The sequence below is a fragment of the Candoia aspera genome, chromosome 14 (genome assembly GCF_035149785.1).
Source record: "Candoia aspera isolate rCanAsp1 chromosome 14, rCanAsp1.hap2, whole genome shotgun sequence".
Classification (NCBI taxonomy): Eukaryota; Metazoa; Chordata; class Lepidosauria; order Squamata; family Boidae; genus Candoia; species Candoia aspera.
Window position 1 is genome coordinate 12,326,927 of NC_086166.1, and position 23,246 is coordinate 12,350,172.

Consider the following 23,246-nt stretch of genomic DNA (forward strand, 5'->3'; position numbering starts at 1 on the left):
TGTTAAACAACTAGGGCTGGCTAGTTTATGGTTCAGTGCATTGCCTACAACCAGCCATTCTCTCATTTGTGACCCCCAGCCCATTATTTTCCTGTTCTTCCATCTCCCATCAGAGCAAAAGGGATCTGTGAAGCAGAGAAAGCTGAAGAGGGTCCTCTGCTCAGAACTTCCCCCTACTCATGGCAGGCATATCTTAGTTGTGCCCGTGTAACGCTAAAACATAAACTATGGCTAACAGAGCCAGGCATGTTCGTTTAATATGCTACGCCAAAACAAGTAAGACCACATAAAGGCTTAGCACAAAAGCTTAATTCATACCATACACGACCACGCCTTGAACTGGTCTGGCTTTGGCTTAGCCATTGTGTTTTCAAACCATGGGTGAGGGTGGAGGTGTTACGCGAACGCATCCCCCATGTGGAAATGGGACAGTCCTACCAAACATGCATGGTAAATAATTTTGCATTTACCAAATTGAGGAAAGAATAATTTGGGACTGAGTTTTCTTTTCTTTTCTTTTTTTTCCCTCCCTACATGATTCCCACCCAGCTACGCTGCCAGATCTCCAGAATTTACCAGTTTTGCTAGGTGTATCAAACTCCTGGACACTTCTGAGTAGATTACTGTCCCCACAAGGGTCTGTTTGCAAGCCAGAATAATAAAACCAATGTACGGCTGTAGAGGACAAACTGCAACAGGAACCCGCATGCTTTTCTTGAGGACCTCTATGATGAATGAATGAATGAATGAATGAATGAATGAATGAATGAATGAATGAATGTGTGTTTGTGGGCATGGGTGTACACACACACACAAAGACATACTGTATATACATACACACCCCACCTCCTAGCAAGTAGGTCATTTTAATTTTGGTATTTCCATTTTCTGAGCCTAAACTGTCCCTCCCAAATGCATCACTGTTTACACCCATTAAAAATATGAATTGGTGGAGCCATCTCCAAAACTGCTGTTTTCATGCTAGCAACCACCAGATAACTATTGTAACTATTTTTTTTTTTACTGCATTTCGCTGTGACCTCGTTCAGATGAACTGAGTCTATTGACAAGGCAGAGGTAATCCAACTGAAATTTGGAACAGCGGTGTGGGCACCAGCACAAAATGGCGGCCAAAGTCAGTATAACCAAGTGTAAGACGCACATTTACAATATGTCAAATATTGTCAAATATCGCTTCCAGTTACTCTTTCAAGTCCCTTATCACCTATTCTTCCTTTTGTATCTTCCCCCCCCCCCAAGTAGGCAAGCACACTCCAAAAACACTTTGCAAAGCCATCCACTGCTTTTATTTTCCAGAAATGCCTATGGGACCGATCTAGAGACATAGAGACCTTGATGATGATGCTAAAGGTGACACTTGCTTTACAGCTTGCCATCTTTCCTTTCCTTTTTTTTTTTTTTTAAAAAAAGGAAGAATATGTAAGAAAAATGAAAATGAGTTGAAGCAGGAAGCTTGGTCACAGTCACCATGACGGCTTCCGCTAAACCTAACTGCTACCAGATTCTAGCATGAATGCAAACCTTGGTTAGATCCGTTATTTATGAGTTCCCTGGTTTTATCAGGGCCTGACCAGCACTTTTGTGAGCCAGTCCAAGATTACACAAAGCCCTGGTTTGCTTATCTGTGGTTTGCTGAATAGGTTCAACGAACGGATTCAGACGCAGTGGTTCGCTGTCAATCATGGCTTACGTGCGGCCACCACTGGGTTCATGCATAAGCTAAGCCAAAACCTCACCAGAGCATGCAGCATGATGGCTCAATTCCACCACTGCTTGGGTCTTTCTTTGCTATTTCTCCCAGCCCTGTTTTCAGCTATTTGCTGTTTTTTCCTTACCACCTTCTCAGTTTTTAAAGATTTGATGCAGTCTGTTATCTTGACTCCCCTTGAGACAGGAGAAAGCAGTATCTTTTCTTCTCTTTTCTTTCTTTCTTTCTTTCTTTCTTTCTTTCTTTCTTTCTTTCTTTCTTTCTTTCTTTCTTTCTTTCTTTCTTTCTTATCAAATTTGTCACTGCCCATCTCCTCCCACTGGAGGGACTCTGGGCAGTTTACAACAGAATACTCAGTAAAACAACAAATATATAAAATGCATTATAAAATTACATATCATTAGTAATATAAGTAAAGTCCAGATTGCTGTATCTCATTCAGTCTTCACGTGGAAGGGGTACTTCAAGGCAGTAGCCAACCCCAGGCATGACTCTTCTCCTCCCCACCCCAGGCCAGGTGGCAGAGCCAGGTCTTCAAGTTTCTCTGAAAGGCCAGGAGCGATGGAGCTAGCCTCGCCTCCAGGGGCAAGATGTTCCAAAGGGCGGGCACCACTGAAGAGAAGGCCCGCCTCCTGGACCCCGCCAGACAGAATTCTCTTACCAACGGGGTCCATAGCATGCCCTCTCTGCACAATCGGGTGGGCCGGGTTGATGTAACAGGGAAGAGGCGGTCCCTCAGGTAACCTGGCCCCACACCATGTAGGGCTTTAGAGGTGATAACCTTGAATTGGACCCAGAAGCAAACTGGTACCCAGTGCAGCTCGCGTAGCAAAGGTGTTATATGCACCCTTCTGGGGGCGCCACAAATAGCCCGCGCGGCTGCATTCTGGACCAGCTGAAGCTTCCGGTAATTTATTTATTGAATAAATTATTTGATCCATTTGTATAGCAGCCCATCTGAACAAGTGACTCTGGGCGGTGAACAATATTAAATAAAAATCAAAACCATTACAGCCATAAATACAAAAATTAAAATGTACAGCAGCCAAGGAAAATATTGCAGTCAACAAGGCCAGGAGTCAGGTCCCTTAACACACTCAGGCCCGGGCATTTTCAAATAAGATACTATATATTAACATACTACAGTGGTTAAAATACTGGGCTCTGAGTGGAAAAATTCAAGTTAAAGTCCGCATTCAGCCATGAAGTTCCCCAGGGACTAAGCACACCCCTCTTTCTCGGCCAGTCTACCTCACTGGGTTGTTGTGGTGGGGATAAGGTTATTTTAGGAGCAGCTTTCCACATAGAAAGGCATCTTCCCTGAACACAACATCTGTGGGGAGTTGCCCAGTCCACAAATAAACTTAGCACTGCCCCAGGATAACAGAGCTTACGAATTGGATCTCTCTGTTGCAATATTATTATTACCAACAATTATAACAGGACAGTCAGGTTCAGCCCATTGCTTTGCTGACAGACCAGACAAGGCTGTTTCCTGTTTTCTTCCCCACTGCAAAACCTTCCAGCAAGTCCACCAGAACTGGAGAATGGGGCATGAAGATCCAGGCTCCTGCGGGGATTTAAATCTTTAGACAGCCCATCAACTAATGAGCTCACACAATTCTCTTTCCCGCAATTAGCTCTGGAAGCCACACAACTGATTGCCCTCTGGGCTTGAAACCCTCTTTCCAGCTGGACAAAAGTGCCTGCAGAACGTTGGCCAGCAATCAGATCTGAGCAAGGATGCAAACTATTAACAAAACAGAGATGTAACCTAGGACTATCCAGGACAGTGTTGCTCAACCTTGGCATCACTGGCTAGGGAATTTTGGGAGTTGAAGTCCTCACATCTTAAAGTGGCCAAGGTTGAGACACACTGATCCAGGAGAATAAACAGTGCCAGGATCTGTTTGGCTAGATAACTTTTCCTTTTGGACAAGCTGTTGCTGAAAAGAGATCCTGGACGTTTGCATTTCATGCCAGAGCAAAGGGTGGAGGCGTTTGCAGATCATCTGCCAAGAAATGCTGGCTGTAATTCAAGACAATTATTAAGCCAGGTCCACTCAAAGTGGCCTTCTTGCACACATTGCCTGCAGCCTTGGCGGGAGTATTTTATGAAGTCTTTCTCCCCATTCAAGAATCCAGAGAGGAGTGGGTGACAATCACAGCAGCAACCCATTTTACAGAGCCCAAAGGATTTCAGAAAAAGGCCACACAGATGTTTACTCAGAATTAAAATCTGGCATTACACAACACGACATGCGAGGGGAAAAGTCATGCAAGAACCACAGAGGCATCTTCTGCCAGCAGTTATTCCATGATTTGTTTTAGCGATGGTCTGTTGAACAAGTCATCATGCTCTGCCCACACACACCACTGGCATTATCCATAGGCAGGCAATCAGGGTTGGGGGTTTATTTACCCCACTTTCCATGTCTATAGGGATGTGGTTAGACATCCATCTGGAGTGATCAGGGCTGAAATGTTCAACTCTTTTACAAGTGGTTTGTGGCTCGTTAAGAAGGTGAATCTTCTGAAGGAGGAGGAGGAGGAGGAGGAGGAGGAGGAGATGGAGATGAAGATGAAGATGAAGATGAAGATGAAGATGAAGATGAAGATGAAACAACCACCTGGAATGCCCAAGGGTCTTTATCTCAGTGCCTGGCTTCATACATTATATTAAGACAGGCTTGTTCTATTGTCTGATTTACTCAGGAAACTTGACAGAACCCCTTCATTGTGGGTAAGGTGGGCTCACTGAATGTCATCACTTTAATTGTCATCTTCTTTCCATAACACTGACTTTCTTTCAGAGCTTACTCTCAACCTTTGCATAAATGGTGTCTGGCCAAATTCTTTCATACCTTAGTCAACATACCTGCCCCAGGAATTTTTATATCTGCCAAACTAGTTAATCACTGACTACTTCCCCCAATATCTCAGTCTTGGTTAAGAACAAAAATGTGAAAACAAAAGATGTGAGTGTCAAAGATTGGGCTTATCAGCATCTTCAGTGTCAGCTAATATATACCACGATTAACACTAAAGAGGTAGAAAAGAGTGAGTGGGTTCTTACCGTGCTAAGCCATGACCTGTCTGATTTCAGTTCAACGTACTGTGTTGAACCAGTCATTGTGGTTTGTGAGCCATAATCTATGGCTTAGTGTTTTGTTCAAACTCAGCTGATTATATTTATTATGGTAAGCCAAACCACGGCTGTAATATGTGAAGGCAGGTGACAGCCCAACACAATTATACAGGTAGCAACCTAGTAAATGCATTCACTTATTATTATTATTATTATTATTATTATTATTTAGATTCATACAGCAGAGTAGAAGGACATCTAGTCCAACTACTGCTCAGTGTAGGATCCATCGGAGCATCTCTGACAGATGACTGTCAAACCCCCTGAACTTACTGTAGTTATCATTAATATTGATTAAGAGGGTTTGGTTAGGGTATGAATCAAATCCATTTGGTGATTTGTGGTTCAGGGTATTGTGCTAATCAGAAAATAGATTAATTCAATAACAAGAGGAAGCACCTTGTGTGAATGCAGCTGCTGAGTGTTTTATTCCTTAGCAGCTGAACAAGGAGAGGTGAGGAAGCAAAAAGAATTGTTGCAATGCATGGCATTTCTCAGGACTTTTCTAAACAACATCCTTCTTTTGCCTTTTGGTCCTTGAGGACTCCCCACCCACGCCTTCCTGTTCACAAGTGAGCAGATTAAAAAATGCAAAGTCCTGGCAGGTATGTCTTTAGCACCTGCCATCAGGTATGAATGGCATCTAAGAGCAAAAGGCACCCAACGCTGTCAACTTGGCCACATTCCGGACCTTGCAAATTGTTGGGCCGCAGGCATCTGTCCACCAAAGCACAAACACACACAAACACAAACACACCCAGACACCTTGAACCAAAACAAATGTGCAGACATCTGGGGAAAGAGTTACTGGCCAAATTACAGAGAGGGGCCCAGCTAAAACCCATATCAGTGGCTCAAAAGCCAGACCAGTCAGGTAATAGAGCTTTGGAGAGAGAGGCTGTGCTAGTGAGCCAGTGACTGTTTTCTCACAACATGCTAAGCCTTGCTTTAATGAACAATGGTTTCTTGGGAAAACCATGATTGGCTGGGGTCCCATACCACACCACACTCCAAACAAACCATATTTTGCTTAACATCTTGTATGAACCCAGTCTTAGGATAGAGGTTCCTCTGGGATTGCTCTGGTGCAGGGGAGCAAATATTCAAGAATACATCTTAGGAGAAAGATCAGTATTTACACTTGGCTGGGCCTCTGAACCATTTTGGTCCAACTCTGGGCAGAAACCAAACTTTTCTAAGCGATCTTCATGTTTAAATGGCCTTTGGAAGAGTTGCAATTGTGATCTTTCCCAGTTTTTATTTTAATGAAAGATGTTCTGTTTCTGCTTTCTTAGTCCCATTGTTGTTTGACCATCATTCAATTGACACAAATGATGCTATGATGTGTATGTAACTGGAGCAAAGCTAGGGCTATCCAAAGTGGGGACTTCACTCAAATGAAACGTTAAGCTTGTCTAAATGTAAGGGCCAAGAAACGAAGCTCTAGAACAGTGTTTCTCAACCTTGGCAACTTTAAGGTGCGTGGACTTCCACTCCCAGAATTCCCCAGCCAGCACTTTCTAGAAATTCTGGGAATTCTGGGAGTTGAAGTCCATGCACCTTAAAGTTGCCAAGATTGAGAAACACTGCTCTAGAAAATCCTTATTAAAACATCACCTCTGCCAAGAACCTATAGGTGACCCTAGGGTAGCAATATATGGTTGATCCCAACCTCCATCTGCACTATGTGGATAACTACATTGACCTTCCTTCCAAAGCTGTGGTAAAGGTTTCTAAGGTGGTGTCTTTGAAGAACACTACCTCTACAAAGCATGGTTTCACACAAGGTGTGGGAGCCGCCTAAAAGAACAACATTGGATGATGGATCTAGTCTTAGGGCAACATGCTAATTTAGGCCAGCTTGTTTCCTTTCTCACAACGGGGTGGCGCTGCGGGTTAAACCGCTGAGCTGCCGATCGGAAGGTCGGTGGTTCGAAACCGCGCGGCGGGGTGAGCTCCCGTTGCTCGTCCCAGCTCCTGCTCACCTAGCAGTTCGAAAACATGCAAATGTGAGTAGATTAATTGGTACCGCTTCGGCGGGAAGGTAACGGCGTTCCGAGTCGTCATGCTGGCCACATGACCCGGAAGTGTCTATGACAATGCCGGCTCTAAGGCTTAGAAACGGAGATGAGCACCGCCCCCTAGAGTCGGACACGACTGGACTTTACGTCGAGGGAAACCTTTACCTTTACCTTTACCTGTTTCCTTTACAATTTAGATGGCTGTAGGTAGGAAAGAGCCAGGAAGAGGGGATGGAAGGGGGAAGCTATTAAGGGGGGATTCACAGAAAAGATTATACAGTCCCGAAACCAGGGAAGTATGCGAAGAAAACCTCAAAATAACCTTGCTTTGAATTTCTTTTAGTATAAGATGATTTTAGATGGTTTAGCCCACAATGCGAAGATTGGGCTTGCCAAGTAAATATGCATAACAGTTGTTTAGACAAGACATACTTCTACCACAGACGGCCCAAAGAAAATACAGAAGCCCAAAGTGATTGAATGGCCAACCCAGTTTAGGTACCCACCCTTTTCTATTGTCTACTTCGTTCTCAATCATTTTGAAGGCTATTACCTAGCAGGTTCAGTGATTCCTCCATTAAAATGTTCTGGCATCATCTTTTCCCCGAATGCTTTGCCTCTGGACCCAAGCCAACAGACATATGGATTTCCACCAACCACATAGTTGCATTAGGCTGAAATGTGATGTCCATCTCCACAATGGAACAGGTAAGACTCACATGACAGCACCTTGAATTTCAACTGTTATAGTTGGCAGAACACCAAATGAACCGGCGAACAGATCATCTGCTGCTTCAGATGGGAAAGTTCCAGCAAGAACCCAGCCATTCCCAGCCATGATCTTCCTTCAGATCATCAGACCTGAGTGGTCAGCTCAGCGGTCCCACCCATTCCTCTGCGTTGTTGTCTCCCTGAGCTTAGATCTCATTGCAAGAAATTTGAGGTGCGGAAGCCACTGTCAGGCAGTTGCAGCAAGAGTGACGCGACAGGTGGTTCTTCAGAGACATGCAGATTAACCACAGATGGTGCCAAAAGACATGTTGCATTTGCTAGTCAGCTAAGAAGCTCGTCCCTGATGAAAAATGCGGTAAGGTGGAAATAATGTTGTTGCCTTGAAGCTTAGAACAACACATGCACCTACCTCACAGCACTCTTGTGGGGCTTGGCAAGGGAAGGTAACTGATTGACTGGGCCTCACACCAATCCCACAGGACTCATCCAGGGAAAAGATTAAAAACATTAAGCAATATAACCAATAACCAAACAATAGCAAAAGCTTGCAAAAATGGCAAAGGCCATCAGAATCAATCTCCTCCAAGCACAATGCCAGAGAAAGCTTGAATCTGTAGGCCCTGTAGATGACTATCCTTAAGAGAAGGGACCATGAACAAGCCTAGCGTACTTGATCTTGTTGCATAGGCAGAAGCTGATGGGAACAGATTGTCCAGTAGATAGCCTATGTAGTGACAACCAGCATCTTGAATTAGACTGGGATCCACATGGTCACCAATGAAGCTCTCAAAGGAGAGGTGTTACATAGGTAAACCAACCCATGCCCAAAAGTTCTCAAGTTGCTGCAGTCTAGATAATCTGAAGCTTCTGGATGGTCTTCAAGGGCAGCCCTCTGTAGACCTCATGTGATGATATGTGGGAAAAACCTTGGAAGACAGGGCAAAGAGATGCTGCCGAGGGAATGGTCAGATAAGAGGCAGCATAGCCCACAGCTGGATTGTGGATGGGGCAAGAGACTCAGAAGGGACCCTCCCTAGTTTCTCGGGCTGTAAAAGAGATGGGGAAAGGATTGTACTTTCAGACTTGCAAGATTGATGTCAGCCTTACCAGGTAGACCAGACAGGAAACACAACCAGATAGGCTAATTCTACTCTACTGTAAAGCTACATTGACAAAATCTTGCAAGTCTGAAAGTACAATCCTCCCCCCCCGCCCCCATTTCCTTTACAGGCCGAGAAACTAGGGAGGGTCCCTTCTGAGCCTCTTGTCCCGCCTACTCTCCAGCGGTGGGCTATGCTCCCTCTTATCTGACCGTTCCCTTGGCAGCCTCTCTTTGCCCCGTCTCCAAGGTCTTCCCCACATACCATCACAGCTCAGGACCCATACGTAGCTCAGTGGAAGCAGCCTCACCCACACTTTGCTCCACCTGTCCATTTCTCTGTTTTTTAAACAGCTCCCCTGGCCCTCCTGCTAGAACATTGCTCAGGCAAATTCAGCTTTGACTCCCTGGTGGTTCATTTGCCATCTTCTATCTTTAGATTGGCCAGCTGGGGATTCGTGGATCCAAAACAGAGATGGCCTTGTTAGGAAGCTTGCCGGAAAATTTCAAACTACCAAATGACAAATGATGAGCCATCAGGTGTTCAAAGCCAAATTTCCCTGGATGTTATAAATCCTGGTGTTGCTTTTAAAGGTTGGGGAGGATTTTGAAATGAAAACAAATGTTGTGTGCTTGTGAGTCCTTTGTCATAATTCCATTAGGTACTTAGAATTCATATCAGGAGGTTTAAGACAAACACACACTAGGGCATGAGCTGTCGTGTTATCCAGCCTGTAATTAATCTTTGTGGACACAGATTACAAACACACTCAATATAAGCTCATCTGTTCCATATTTCCAGCTCATCTTTCAGCAAATCTAAGGCACTCTTAGATACAACTGAGATAGTTTCATCCCTATGAAGATGAATGAGCTAAGAATTAAGTTTATTTGCTAAGATATGAAGAGAGATTCTAACTAATTAAGACACAACTGATATCAGCCCTTCAAGGTAAAATATGGTGGGAAACAGACTCTAGAAGGCTGATACAAGTTACAGTATGCTGGTCTATGACTCTAATAAAGATTTCATAGATAGATAGATAGATAATGATAGATAGATAGATAGATAGATAGATAGATAGATAGATAGATAGATAGATAGATAGATGATAGATAGATAGATAATGATAGATGATACATAGATAGATAGATAGATAGATAGATAGATAGATAGATAGATAGATAGATAGATAGATAGATAGATAGATAGATAGAATGTCATGAACACTGATGGTGAGCAGGAGGGGGCCCCTATCCAGGGGGGAAAACGCATGCATAGTACTGAGGAGTTGAGCAGCCATTCAAAGAGACACAGATCAGACCCGCCTTAACCTTTGGGGTTTATCTGTCTGGGCTTTTCCCACGCTTCTTCAGTTTGTTAGGATTTCTGTCTAATGTAGCAGTAATAAAGTACTAGAGACCTATTCCTTGTCTCAGCGTTAGGACATAGATAGATAGATAGATAGATAGATAGATAGATAGATAGATAGATAGATAGATAGATAGATAGAGATAATGGTAGGTAGGTAGACAGACAGACAGACAGATAGATATATTACAGAATCTTGAAAATCTGTGTTTTCCCTTCCCTCCCTCTTATACCTCAGTATAAGTTTCTTTCTAATACTTTCTTTATTACTCAGGCTCAAAACATGCTTTTATAACCATCACCATATTGTTTTGCCAAGGTCATTTCATAGCTCTCCACAACTAAAAAAAACAAAGATGCTAAGAATTTAAACAACCACCTCATACATTCAGCCATCTCAAACCTCCATCAGGGATTCTCCAGGAACACATCACTCAAACCTAGAATATGACTATGGCATATCAGGGATTGATCAAATTTCTAGACCTCACGAGATTAAACACATTGCAGAGAGTTGGGACAACCACAAATAAAAACAAAGAGTTGCAGAAAACAGCTGGGCTGTTCTGCTCTATTTTCTTGCTCTTTCACTGATTTCCTAAATCTGCTTGGCCCAAAACAGAACTTTTTGTTCACTGGAAATAGGGTTGGGCAAGAAATAAACACACACACCCTAACTTTGAATACTTACATTTTAATCTAGGGAGAATCTCAAATTTTCTGGCACTGCAACCACCTGCAGGAGGCAATGATTTTGATCTCTCTCTAGCTAGGCCTACATAAGCCTGATCATTTTTAATTGGGACCCCCCACCCCAAATTTGTCATGATCCCCTTGGGAAGTTGAAGTCCACACACCTTAAAGTTGCCAAGGTTAAGAAACATTGTTCCAGAGCATCACAGAAAAAAAGAATACTTAGAGAAATTGAAGGGCCTCAAGTCAAGCTTGACTCCTGGCAGACACATGGATGCTTCATGTTTGTTTGCTTTTTTTGCTACATCTAAGGAAGTCAGTTTTCCACTGTCTCCTTCCAGGATGTTCTTCCCAGGCTTTTCCCCTACTTCTCCATCCAGTCTAAAGTTCTGGATCTTCTTAGTAGTTCCTCATCCACATACTATCCAAGTCCATCCTTGCTTACCTTTTTTCAAGATCAGCCAAGACCGGTGCTCTCACCGGCTATGACATAGGCAGAACCATGTCTCAAAGACTGACCACAACAGAACTTCTGGGAAGCCTACAGACTGCTTGTTAAGGCTCTGAAACCTGGTGAAGTTCGCATCTGCAGCAATTTCCACACGAAGACAACAGATGTCCTCATCCTAGAGTGGTGTTATGAAGTCTCTTTGGTCTTCTTTCACTGTTATTTCTATGTTATCTTATGTTTTATATTGTGTTACTGTATTTTATTCGATTTCACTCTATTCTGGTCTTTAGATCTAATTTTTTAAAGTTTTCTATGACTTATACAGTCTTGGTCATTGCTTCTGAGTTATTCTCTTTGTATGCTATTCTTTATTATTCTCTTTTGTATTCAAAAGTTATTCTCTTTTGTATTCAAAACCATGAATTGAACTGATACCCAGTATCTCCTACCTAGAGATATGCCAGCAATAAATATGGGTGCTCCGCTTCGTTGCAGCCTTCTGTCTCTTCTCAATAATTCTGCTTTGTCCTTCCAAAGCTAGATGGTTCCACTCTTAGTAAAGGTAAAGGTTTCCCTTGACGTAAAGTCCAGTCGTGTCCGACTCTAGGGGGCGGTGCTCATCTCCGTTCCAAAGCCTTGGAGCCGGCGTTGTCCATAGGACACTTCCGGGTCATGTGGCCAGCATGACTCACGGAACGCCGTTACCTTCCCGCCGAAGCGGTACCAATTAATCTACTCACATTTGCATGTTTTCGAACTGCTTGGTGTGCAGGAGCTGGGACGAGCAACGGGAGCTCACCCCGCCGCGCGGTTTCGAACCGCCGACCTTCCGATCGACAGCTCAGCGGTTTAACCCGCAGCGCCACCGCGTCCCTCTGGGTTCCACTCTTACTTGCAAGAAAGTCCTATATAAAGGAATGTAGAACCCACCTTGGGGAAGGGATGAGAGAGTCATGGGGCACCAGTGGGGAGAAGAAAGCCAAGAAGGGGTTTGGAGAAGAGATTACAGAACCCAGAAATAGAAGAAAGCGTGAGAAAGTCCATCAAAATAACTCCACTTTGATTTTGCTTAGTATAAGTTGGGACATAAGACAGGCTTTCAAGATTCTGTTATTATACCCTATAACAATAAAGTAGCATTCCTAGAATCCCTGCAACTTGTCCTGGCCTATTTCAGATGATTGACAGTCCCCCAGCCTTAGTTCACACATTGCACGAAGCAATGCTTTGTCAAACCATGATCTCTTGGCTGAACCACACCTGGCTGGGTTCACAACTGACTTTACCAACCATCTTGTGGTTGCGTCTTGAGGTAGGCAGCCTATGGTAATCCATCTGTTGTTAAACTACAACTCCCATCAGCCTAATTGGGAGTTGTAGTTCAGCAACAGCTGGATTATCCCAGGTTGAACACGACAGGCAAATCCTCATTGTGTTCAAAAAGTCTCCTTTACTGCATAGGTAGATGCACACCACGTCACACATTGCGCCCCAAAACTACATCCTGGCCCCACCCTATTCTTCCTCCACGGTGTGCTAGGCAAAATAATTATCATCTTGGAAGCTTTCCATGGATTATGCCTGCAGCCATGGTTGAGAAATTAAACTTGGCACCCCCCCCCAATTATCTTGGGCAGGTTTCCCTTCATTTTTCTACTCCGAATACCCAGCTTTGGAATAATCAGCTCCTCATGTATTCAGCAACGTAAGGCGCTGAATGCTCAGCCCAATTCAATTACACCTTTCTTGCAATAAGATTATTTACAACTTGAGTTTTGAAAATACAGGGTGGATTCCTGCACTTCCTGCCAGTGTGTCCTGGATCAGGGAGAGGCCAAAGCTTGGTAAATGACATAGGCCATTACCTCAGACATCCTCCTGCTAAGATTTTGGTCAGTTTTTTAAAAAATTGCCAGTTGCTAGAGGCAAAGCCAGCTATGAAGTTTCAGAAATGAAGTTAAGTCCCAACAGCATATTATTGGAAAGGACACACCATCTTTCGGTGATGGAGAACTCACATTTTGCTCCTGAATTCAATTCATTTTTGGTATTTCCGATGCAAAGGACAGAAAAACTCCTATTGTAAATAAGTGCAGGAAGACAGTTGCTAGCTGAGTTAAGGAAGGTGGGAAGATTGGGGCAGATAAGTGAGGAGTATAAAAAACTCCTTAAAAATCCAGCCTCTCCCACCAAGCCCCCTCCCCACCAGGAAAACCTGTTAGGTAGTCCTCGACTTACAATCACAATCAGGACCAGAATTTCGATTGTAAGTCATTGCGGTCATAAGTCAAGTCAGCACATGACCAGACCCGGTTTTACGACAATTTTCACGGTGGCCGTTAAGCAAATCATGAATTGTTAAGTCGTTAAGTGAATCCAGCTTCCCCAATGGGTGTTTTTTGCCAGAAAACAGCAAAAAAGTCGCAAAACATGATCACGTGAGTGCAGGACACTGCAACCAGTTGCAAATGCAAGCCAAGTGCCCAAAATGTGATCATGTGATCACGGGGGGGTGCGCGCGATATTTTGTGATGCCCAGAAGTGCTTTACAGGCTGTAAAACACCTATTCCAAGGCGGTTGTAACTTAAGACCATCATTAAACGAATGGTTGTTAAGTCGAGGGCTACCTGTACGTTTAAAGGGGGGGAAGCAAATTAGAAAAAAAAAAAGCAATGACATACAAGGGTACCATCAGGGCCCTGTGAATGATTCCGTCAGTTACATGAATGAATGAATGAATCAATCAATGAACTGACTGCCTATTCCTGGCCTAACACGGGAACTAGTTTTATTACCAATCCTCTATCCACACAGCAACTGCAGTGGCTCCGCAAAACTCTGTCCCTGTACACCACTTAACCAAACTTCCCAAAACATTCTGCAGAGTAGATTAGGCTGGTAGCAAAAAGATGCCTGCAACAAGGTCACCCAGCGGCTGGTCACCTATGACATGCTGAGCCACAAATGAGCCAGTCTCATCTTAGCCTGGAGTGCAGGGCAAATTCAGATCCTGTGGTTACTTTCTAGCTCAACAGATCATGCTGACCCAGAAAATCAGGTTACTTTGATAAAGGATGATTTAGTTGACTGTCGGTCACTGGGTCTTAGAAGCACAGCCAGCGTACAAGTAAGGACCCAAACTTCGTCTTCTGCTCAGGCTGGATACACACACGTTAAGCACTACCTTGCCATGTACAGACTTGATTCACCTAGTAAGGAAAACCATGTGGGGTGTTCAGCTTTGGCACACATTTTGGGTAAACTCTCCCACCGTGGTTTGTAAAGCATGGTTAACAGAAGGTGTGTGGGGGGTATGATCTCACTCAATTGTGGTTTAGTCAGGAGATCACTTTTAAGAAACCTGGCATAGAAGGCATGAACCCAGTCGTTTTTCCCAAATTCACAAGGGGGGGGGGAAATGCAACTTTTTAAGAACAGCAAAACTGGTTTGTAGCAACTGCTGTTAGGATATTTCCAACTGCCTTCTGTTGCCAAGTCCAGTTCACAGCCAACAAATAAACCCAATTTTACTATCAGAAGACAGTTACGGGCAGGATGGGACTAATTAATGCCTATCTTGTCCTAAAGAGTCCAATCATCTGCAAAGCATTTTTCGCATTAAAAAGGGAGAATTTAAAACACTGCTGTTCAATGAATAAATAAACAAGCCGTGTGTGTGTGTGTGTGTTTCAAAAGGCCAAGTGCCTACATGAAGCATGGAAGCAGTATATTCCCAACCTGATACAGCCCATTACAGCTCCTATCATTGGATTTTCCAGAAACGTGGCTGATTTTTGTCCCGGACATTCAAACTGCAAAGCCAGGAGAAAGGCACACTCACTCCTCTAGCACGAGAATCGTCTGCCAGTTCTCTCTCAGTTTAGGAAGAACAATTTGCTTATAAGAAAATACGCTGTTTTCAGATTAAGAAACCATCTCCCACATGCGGGGGAGTGTTTACCACTTTCTGAGTGAATACTAGACTTACAAAGTGCTCCACAACACTTTTCAAAAAACATCAGTTGGCTGTCCTTCCATCATCTGTTTTGTCTTGAAGAAATGCAAATATCATAATATACCTGCCAGGTGAGAGTCACTGATCGTTCGCCCACTGGCATCATATGGAACCGAGTGTGGGGTAGCCACAAAGGATATAGAGAGCCACCTCCATGTTATGGAAATGCGTATGCTCTGTTGGAGTTAAAGCAATGGTGTTCCCCGTAGTAACATATGGCTGCGAGAGCTGGACCATAAGGAAGGCTGAGCGAAGGAAGATCGATGCTTTGGAACTGTGGTGTTGGAGGAAAATTCTGAGAGTGCCTTGGACTGCAAGACGATCAAACCAGTCCATACTCCAGGAAATAAAGCCAGACTGCTCACTTGAGGGAATGATATTAAAGGCAAAACTGAAATACTTTGGCCACATAATGAGAAGACAGGACACCCTGGAGAAGGTGCTGATGCTAGGGAGGGTGGAGGGCAAAAGGAAGAGGGGCCGGCCAAGGGCAAGGTGGATGGATGATATTCTAGAGGGGACGGACTCGTCCCTGGGGGAGCTGGGGGTGTTGACGACTGACAGGAAGCTCTGGCGTGGGCTGGTCCATGAAGTCGCGAAGAGTCGGAAGCGACTGAACAAATAAACAACAAATGCTCTGTTGGATATCGGGCATCTCCCTGCTCGATCACTTCACAAATGATGCCATCTGACAACAATTAGGCGTGCCATTAATTACGGAGAAGATGAGAGAAAGCCGGCTTCGTTGGTATGGACAGGTTCTTAGAGCGGAACCTTCCACTGTTGCCAAAATAGTTTACCATCTTAAAACTGATGGCCGGCGGCCACGTGGGCGACCAAAACAGAGATGGCGAGACACCATCAATAAGGACATGCAAACTGAGGGTCTGCGCCCTGAGGATGCGGACAATTGGGCAAAGTGGCGTTTCAGGATCCAAAAAGCAGACCCCACGATAGCAGGAAAATGCCAGGAAGAAGAAGAATGAGAGTCACCAAATCATTCTGGTGAGCGGTGCGCTGTATACCAGCTCTGCATTTCATTTTATGAAGCAGCCAAATCCTTGTGCAAACTATTTTCCAAAGCCCAGTTCATCCAACATGCTAAAGAGTTGATGCAAATTCTTCTGGATTCATGTAATACGCTAAACTCGTGCTTATACGTCACAATAACCGGCTTCATGCAAGGTTCTGCAGCAAAACTAAAGAGTCTGCATCGCAGCTTATGGCAACGTGTGAACTCAGCCTGAGACTTCTCAGCTTGGTTTTGCCCTCTTGCTCCCATCATCCACAACCTCTGTTACTTTTTAAATCCCATCTTCTGCTGCATCAGTGGTTGCGTTTGGAAGGTTTAGGAAAATCAGCCCAGGGGAGCTGCATCTGGGCTGCAAAAATCTCAGTGACCACCCAATGGCACCAAAGAGGCATTTCGATATCTCTTTTTTGCAATCTAGTGATCTTCCAAAATCTTGCAGCCCAAGCGTAGATCGCCCCATCCCTGGCCCTAATGTGCAAAGGCCGACTGCAGATTGGAAACCTGAACGAGTTCCAGTTTCCCTTTCTTGCTACTATGAGTCATTCTGCAAAATAAAAGGCACAGCAGTTCTTCCCAAGTTTATCTGTCTTTTCCATCACTAGCAGTGTTTTGGATGGACCCTTTTCCCAACGCCCCTGCCTTGCCCCACCAGTTCTGACCTATTTATCCATGCAAACCACCACAGGATTCCCAGATCACCTAAGAGGCCTTTAAAAAAAATACTTACAAAGAAAAAAAGCCCTGCAATAGCCCCAAATGCAGGTTCGGTTCACACAATATATTAAGCCCTGATTTATTTAATCTGTTTACTGAATAAAGTGCTATGAGGCTGGGTTTTCTCACATAAGCCAAACCTATCAATATGATGAATACAGATGAATCTACATGGTTTCTCAACCTTGGCCACTTGAAGGTGGGTGGACTTCAACTCCCAGAATTCCCCAGCCAGCCATGCTGGCTGGGGAATTCTGGGAGTTGAAGTCCACCCACCTTCAAGTAGCCAAGGTTGAGAAACACTGATCTAGACATAGATAGATCAGGCTCAGTATGTGGAGGGAAATTGAACCAAAAGTTTTCCCAATCAACCAATCTATCTCAATCAACATTTATTTATGGTCCAAGACCAAACATGGAGCAGTGCTTTTCTTGCCAGCTTGCCAGAGTGTCCCCAGAGATGGTGGCCATGGTGTTGCAATTGATGCTCCGCCTGCTTTTGACATGTGGAGCATCAATCTCACCATCAGGGTTTCCATCTTGACCATACCCTGTGGACATGCCCCCTCCACATCCTGCACTGTCTCTTCTCTCCTTCAGAGCTGCTCCTCATAAATCTGCAGACTAGGAGTCCGCCCTCCAGCCAACTTACAAGACATCAACACATCCTGGTTTTGAAGCTTGGCTGAGTATGGACCTTCGAAGGCAGAAGGAAATCTAGCCAGTGGCCACTCAAAGTCCGGAATCACAGGAAGAACAAAGAATGTCGCTGTAAGGCAGTTCAGCAAGAGTTCTTGGTTGCTCGTTCATTGTGGTGCACAACAGCACAGAGACCCATGGTCCCAGAGTCCAAAGGTGATCCTAACTGAACAACACATTAAAACACACACACACACACACAACAGGAGAGCCTACATAAGGGCCTTCTGGAGATTTCATTTACATACATACAGCATTGATAGGTCTCTCTATTCCCAGTGGTAGAGCACCCAAGAATGTGTGGGTCCCCTAGATGGCAACTTGCCAAAGCTTGCTCAAATTGGCAACACCCTCCTCCTTTTGAAAGAGGCCCAAAGTCTCCTTGCAGAAGACCAGGTCTGAATCTCTATCCTTCTGCTAGCCACACCTTGAGTACCAAACAACCTGTTCAAAATCAAATCTGTGCATCTTGGTGGATCGGACCTGGATTCTTCCATTAATGGGAGTAGGATGGAAACCCATCACATGCCAAGGAAAGCCACCGATTCTTGTCTTGGGTATTAAAAGCTTCCAAGGAAAGCCACTGGAAAAACTGAGCCCAACTTCTTAAAGGTTCCCCCAGAGATTGGTTAGAACTGAAGCCTTCTTATCCCCTGCTTATATGGAAATTTGGAACCGCATCCAGAGTAGAAGTCAAGCAAAAGTGGATTGTGTAAACGGAGCTTAAAGCTGCAAGACTTGGGCTCTGATACGCATCTTGGAGGGTTCGCCTGTTGGCGTGAAAAGCATCAGGCTAGCGGAGGGGGATGTTGGTGTGCACTCAAGAACTGTCTGAAAGATTCCTTCTTTTACATACAGCTGTGCAGATCTCCTTCTGCCGCTGGCTCCTAAACTGGAGGGCAAAGTCATCACTGTGAAGTTATTTGGAACAGCACACAACAGGCTGAAATTCAACTGGCACAGGGTCAACGAGCAAGGAGAGCAAGGAGATTGGGAAAGCTTCGCCTGTTGAACTTCAGGCTCCTGCTTGAATCCCTTGGGGGTCTTGGGGGAAGAAAAGCTGAGTTCCAATAAAGCACTTACAGTTGGTTACTCTGTAAGGAGGAAAAGTACTTTATTCATGCTCAGAGGCTCACTGCTTCCGCATTTCACGGCCAGTGAGGGTGCACTCCAAGGAGCAGAGCACCTTGACATCTCACTTCAGATTAAACTGAGCAAATGTCTCCAACGTGGGAGCTGCAGTTTAATTTCACATTGGCCTTCTAGGGCTACACACAGGAAAGCAAGTTTGGTGATTATTCAGGCATAAATTATTCCTTTTTTTTCTTCTTCTTAACACACCCATTCTGCAATTTAGCAGATAAATGTTGTAAGAAAGGCAAAGAATTGCTTAGGGTGCAAAGAAGCCGAGGGAATGGAATCCACAGGTTCAGGCCTGCAACTAGGGTCTGGGTCACCTGGGGCAAACATGGATTCCAGGCCCATTTTGGCACACCCCAGCACTCATTTTGGTGCCCCACCAGCGCGGCACTCAGGGTACATGCCCCGCTTGCCCCCCCAACTGCTGCCCTGCACAGGTTGTCCTTCATGAGTTAAACGGAGCAACTTGTCAAGTCCCTAAACCAGTGTTTCTCAACCTTGGCCACTTTAAGATGTGTGGACTTCAACTCCCAGAATTCCCCAGCCATGGCTGGCTGGCTGGGGAATTCTGGGAGTTGAAGTCCACACATCTTAAAGTGGCCAAGGTTGAGAAACACTGCCCTAAACAGTCATTAAGAAAACTAGTTTCTCAGAAAGATTTGTTAGTTGGGTTTTTTGCAAGGAAAAAGGGCTTAAGTGCAAAATCTTGGAAATTGAATACATGCGCACTTTAGCTTCCTTTTATCAGGGAATACATGAATGCAGGTCTTCCTGGATGACTTTCATCTTCTTTCTAACCCTTTTCCTTTCAGTGGGAGGTGGCCCCACATTTAGGAGATATGGATGGAATATCCATCTACCCTGGTTTTGGCCCAATTTTGCAAATATCCATTCTAGTTCCCAGGCTCAGAGGATTTCATTACACAACTGATGGGACCATCCTCCTTCAGCAGAGAGCTGGTGCTGGAGTGGCTAATGCTGGATGAGATAGTATCTTGCTCTTCATGGGGATGAGCACCACGTGGCCCTTCAGATTTCACTTAGTCCAAGTCCCAGCAGACCCAGGCTACAAAGTCAACAGTGAGGCCTGCAGGAAGCTGTCTTCAGCATCATCTGGAAAGCCACAGGTTGCTCACTTCTGAAACCGAGGATGATCCTCAGGAAACAGGCTGGGAGTCCTTCCTCAGAGGCCCACTGCTGGTTGGTATAAGAAAAGGCCTTTAGAAAATCGTCATCTTCATCCTACTGGGTTGTGGGACTGCCCACCTAGGCACCCCTTTCTTAGTCTCTGTTTTGGAAATACATTCCCAAGGTTTCCCAGCTTCCCATCTGGTCCAGACTCGGAGAACATGGACCAGTCTGCATCCACTGGTACTCTCCAATGCCCTGAACTTCAGCACCCACCATCCCTAGCCAGTGGCCTCAGGGAAGATGGGGCAGATCAATCGCCTGACTTGGGTGAAGGCACCTTACTGATTCCACCCAGGTTCCCAAGTCGAGATGGGCTGGTGTTTTTTTTAATTAGGGCACATTGAGACACGTCCCTTGGTTGGAGAAGGAGCCCCAGGAGAAGATCAGGGGTAATGCCAAAGCAGAGAGAAACGAGGACGAGAAAGAGGGAAGGAGGGAGGGTGATGGAACCACACCCAGAGAGATTAAATTCTGGAATGTGCCAACTGCAGACCGAAGGGAACTATGCAGCCAAGGAAAATTAAAGCTTGAAATCTGATGCATGTTTCCCTGGTGGCTACCCCAGAGTGCACCAAAGGGCTCAATTCTGCGTAAACATTCAAAAACTCAGGCAGGCCCAAAAGAGAAATCCAAAGTTTTCCAAGGACCAAGATTTCACCGGCAGGGGCTCAGCTTTGGTACATCCAAAACAGCGATCAGAATAAACTTTGACAGCATAAAGCCTAGGCTTTTTCATTCCGTAAGCCATGGCTTGTTTAATCGTAGTTTCTTGAATAAGACACAATTTGCAGCTTTCACACACAGCACTAAGCCATAAACTGCAATGTCCAAGCCCCGCAAACAATAGTATAGATGCAACTGATGGCTGGGTGGTTAAACCATGGTTGGTTTAACTATAGTTTATTGATAAGCCCAACTAGCTGGGTTCACCTTGCACCTGAAGTCAGAAATCCCACTTACACGTGACAATGGCTACATTCAGACAGCACAGCACCCAAAATATTTAGCATCACAGGTAAATCCAGGCATTTGAATGTCACTGGCATGTAAGCGGGTCACTAGAAGCAATCACAGTTAGGATCTGGGGGCAATTTCAACACAATGAGGTGATCATCCTTCTTTAACTGTCTCTGTCCCACATTTGTACAAGATTAGCCTTTCACACACTTAAACCAGAGAGAAATAGAGCTGTCTTTAGCCAAAATGCCCTTTACGAAATGCCTGCAGCTAAAAACACAGATCTGGGGCAAGGAAAATGCTCCTCTCAACCATAACTTCATTCCAAGGGCATCAGCAGCCATAACAACCAAGCACAATAGAGCATGTGCAGAGGGCTTTTTAGTTATCATATCTTCGCTTCGTCCCATACCGGCAGAGAAGGCATTTCTAGAGCAGCGATAAAGTGGCTGTAGGTTTGATCCCAACCCGGACGCATTTAAAACGGGGGGGGGGCAAAAAGAATTGGGGGGGCGGCTCTTTGAGGCTGAAAGAAGAGTTAAAGAGCGCCTTTGCTGGCCTCCCGAGCCAGCAGGGATCCCCAACTCCACGGCCATCCCGGGACTCCGCGCATCTCCCACGCCCCCGCGCCCCCCCCCCGCCCCCGCTCACCTCTTCTTCTGCACGGTGGGGCTGTATTTCCCCCGGTTCCTCTTCTTGAAAAGCGAATGCATCGCAGCGGCCGGGCGAACGGGCGGCGAGGCTCGCCCCGCGGAAGACTTCTGCGGCTCTCTCGCAGCCCCCGCAGCCCGCCGGGCGGGGATCGGGGCTCCGCGGCGGTGCCTCTGCGGCCGAGTCCCGCCGGGCGACGGCTGGCGAAGGGAGGAGCGGGGCGGCGGCGGGCGCGCGAGAGACCTGCCTTGCCTGGCACTGCGCGAGCGACGGAGGTGCGCTGCGCCCAGGCCAAGCCGCTTCGAGGACCCACCCCGAGGAGGTGGCGCCTACCTAGTTTCCGTCTCCAAGGGACAGGCGGGGACGGGCGCTCTCGCCGGGCTGGCTTCGCGGGGAGCAGCGGCGGGTTGCCACGGGGTAGCCGCTCCGCTGCTGCCAAGGCTGTCCACGCCCGGTGCCACCCAGGCGCGCGGGCAGGAGAGGGGCGAGGGGCACGTGGGGGGGCAGTGGCCAACTTTGGGGTGCCCTGCCAAGGCGGCCTTTGCCTCTGAGCCCCCCACTGATTTATTTTTCAGAACTTCCCTTTTCTCCTTTCTTGGGGTCACTTCGCTTTTCCCCTACCAATGGAACCCCCCCGATGCACAGTCTTTCGCATTCAGGTGAAAAACACGGACGCGGAATCGTCCTCGTTAAATACATTTGCATAGACATGTTGATTGTCGATGTTTTATCAGTATACGCGGTTGTGTAAAGGTTTCTCTCGGTTTGGCTCTTGAAAAGCCGAGTTACAAACATAAACAATTTTTTTTTTTTAATCCTTAATGAACCTCTTTCAGATTTGCCCCTTTTTCAGGTTTGTCCTTTATTTTTTCCAAGAAAATATGGTCAAGGTATCCTTTTACACACCCAAGAACTAAACTTTAATCCTCTGCGCCATGTTGAAACAAACAAACAAACCAAACTGGCAGGGTTGATGGGCCCTTGCCCTAAGCTGCTAAGTGGTTTGGGAAGAAGCCACAGACAGCTGAGCTGGCCACTTCGTGCCATGTGTGAGCCCTGCCTTCGTCATATCTCTCCGAGCTGGTGGGGTAGCACAGCTTAACTATACAGCCCACCTTCCATTTAGGAGCTCAAGGCAGCAGACAACACAACAACCCTGCGAGGTTCTTGTTGTTTATTCGTTCAGTCGCTTCCGACTCTTCGTGACTTCATGGACCAGCCCACGCCAGAGCTTCCTGTCAGTCGTCAACACCCCCAGCTCCCCCAGGGACGAGTCCATCACCTCTAGAATGTCATCCATCCACCTTGCCCTTGGTCGGCCCCTCTTCCTTTTGCCCTCCACTCTCCCTAGCATCAGCATCTTCTCCAGGGTGTCCTGTCTTCTCATTATGTGGCCAAACTATTTCAGTTTTGCCTTTAATATCATTCCCTCAAGTGAGCAGTCTGGCTTTATTTCCTGGAGGATGGACTGGTTGGATCTTCTTGCAGTCCAAGGCACTCTCAGAATTTTCCTCCAACACCACAGTTCCAAAGCATCGATCTTCCTTCGCTCAGCCTTCCTTATGGTCCAGCTCTCGCAGCCATATGTCACTACGGGGAA

At 45.7% G+C, this 23,246-nt stretch overlaps 1 protein-coding gene across 1 annotated transcript in view; it reads right to left on the bottom strand.

Moving 5' to 3' along the window:
- PPL (periplakin) overlaps nt 1-21,736 on the bottom strand; it is a 62,113-nt gene extending 40,377 nt beyond the window's left edge. The window contains exon 1 of the mRNA XM_063314820.1: nt 21,647-21,736. Within this exon, the coding sequence (XP_063170890.1) occupies nt 21,647-21,708 (62 nt within the window). The 5' untranslated portion in view covers nt 21,709-21,736. The remainder of the gene's footprint in view (nt 1-21,646) is intronic.
- Between the last annotated feature and the right edge of the window lie 1,510 nt (nt 21,737-23,246).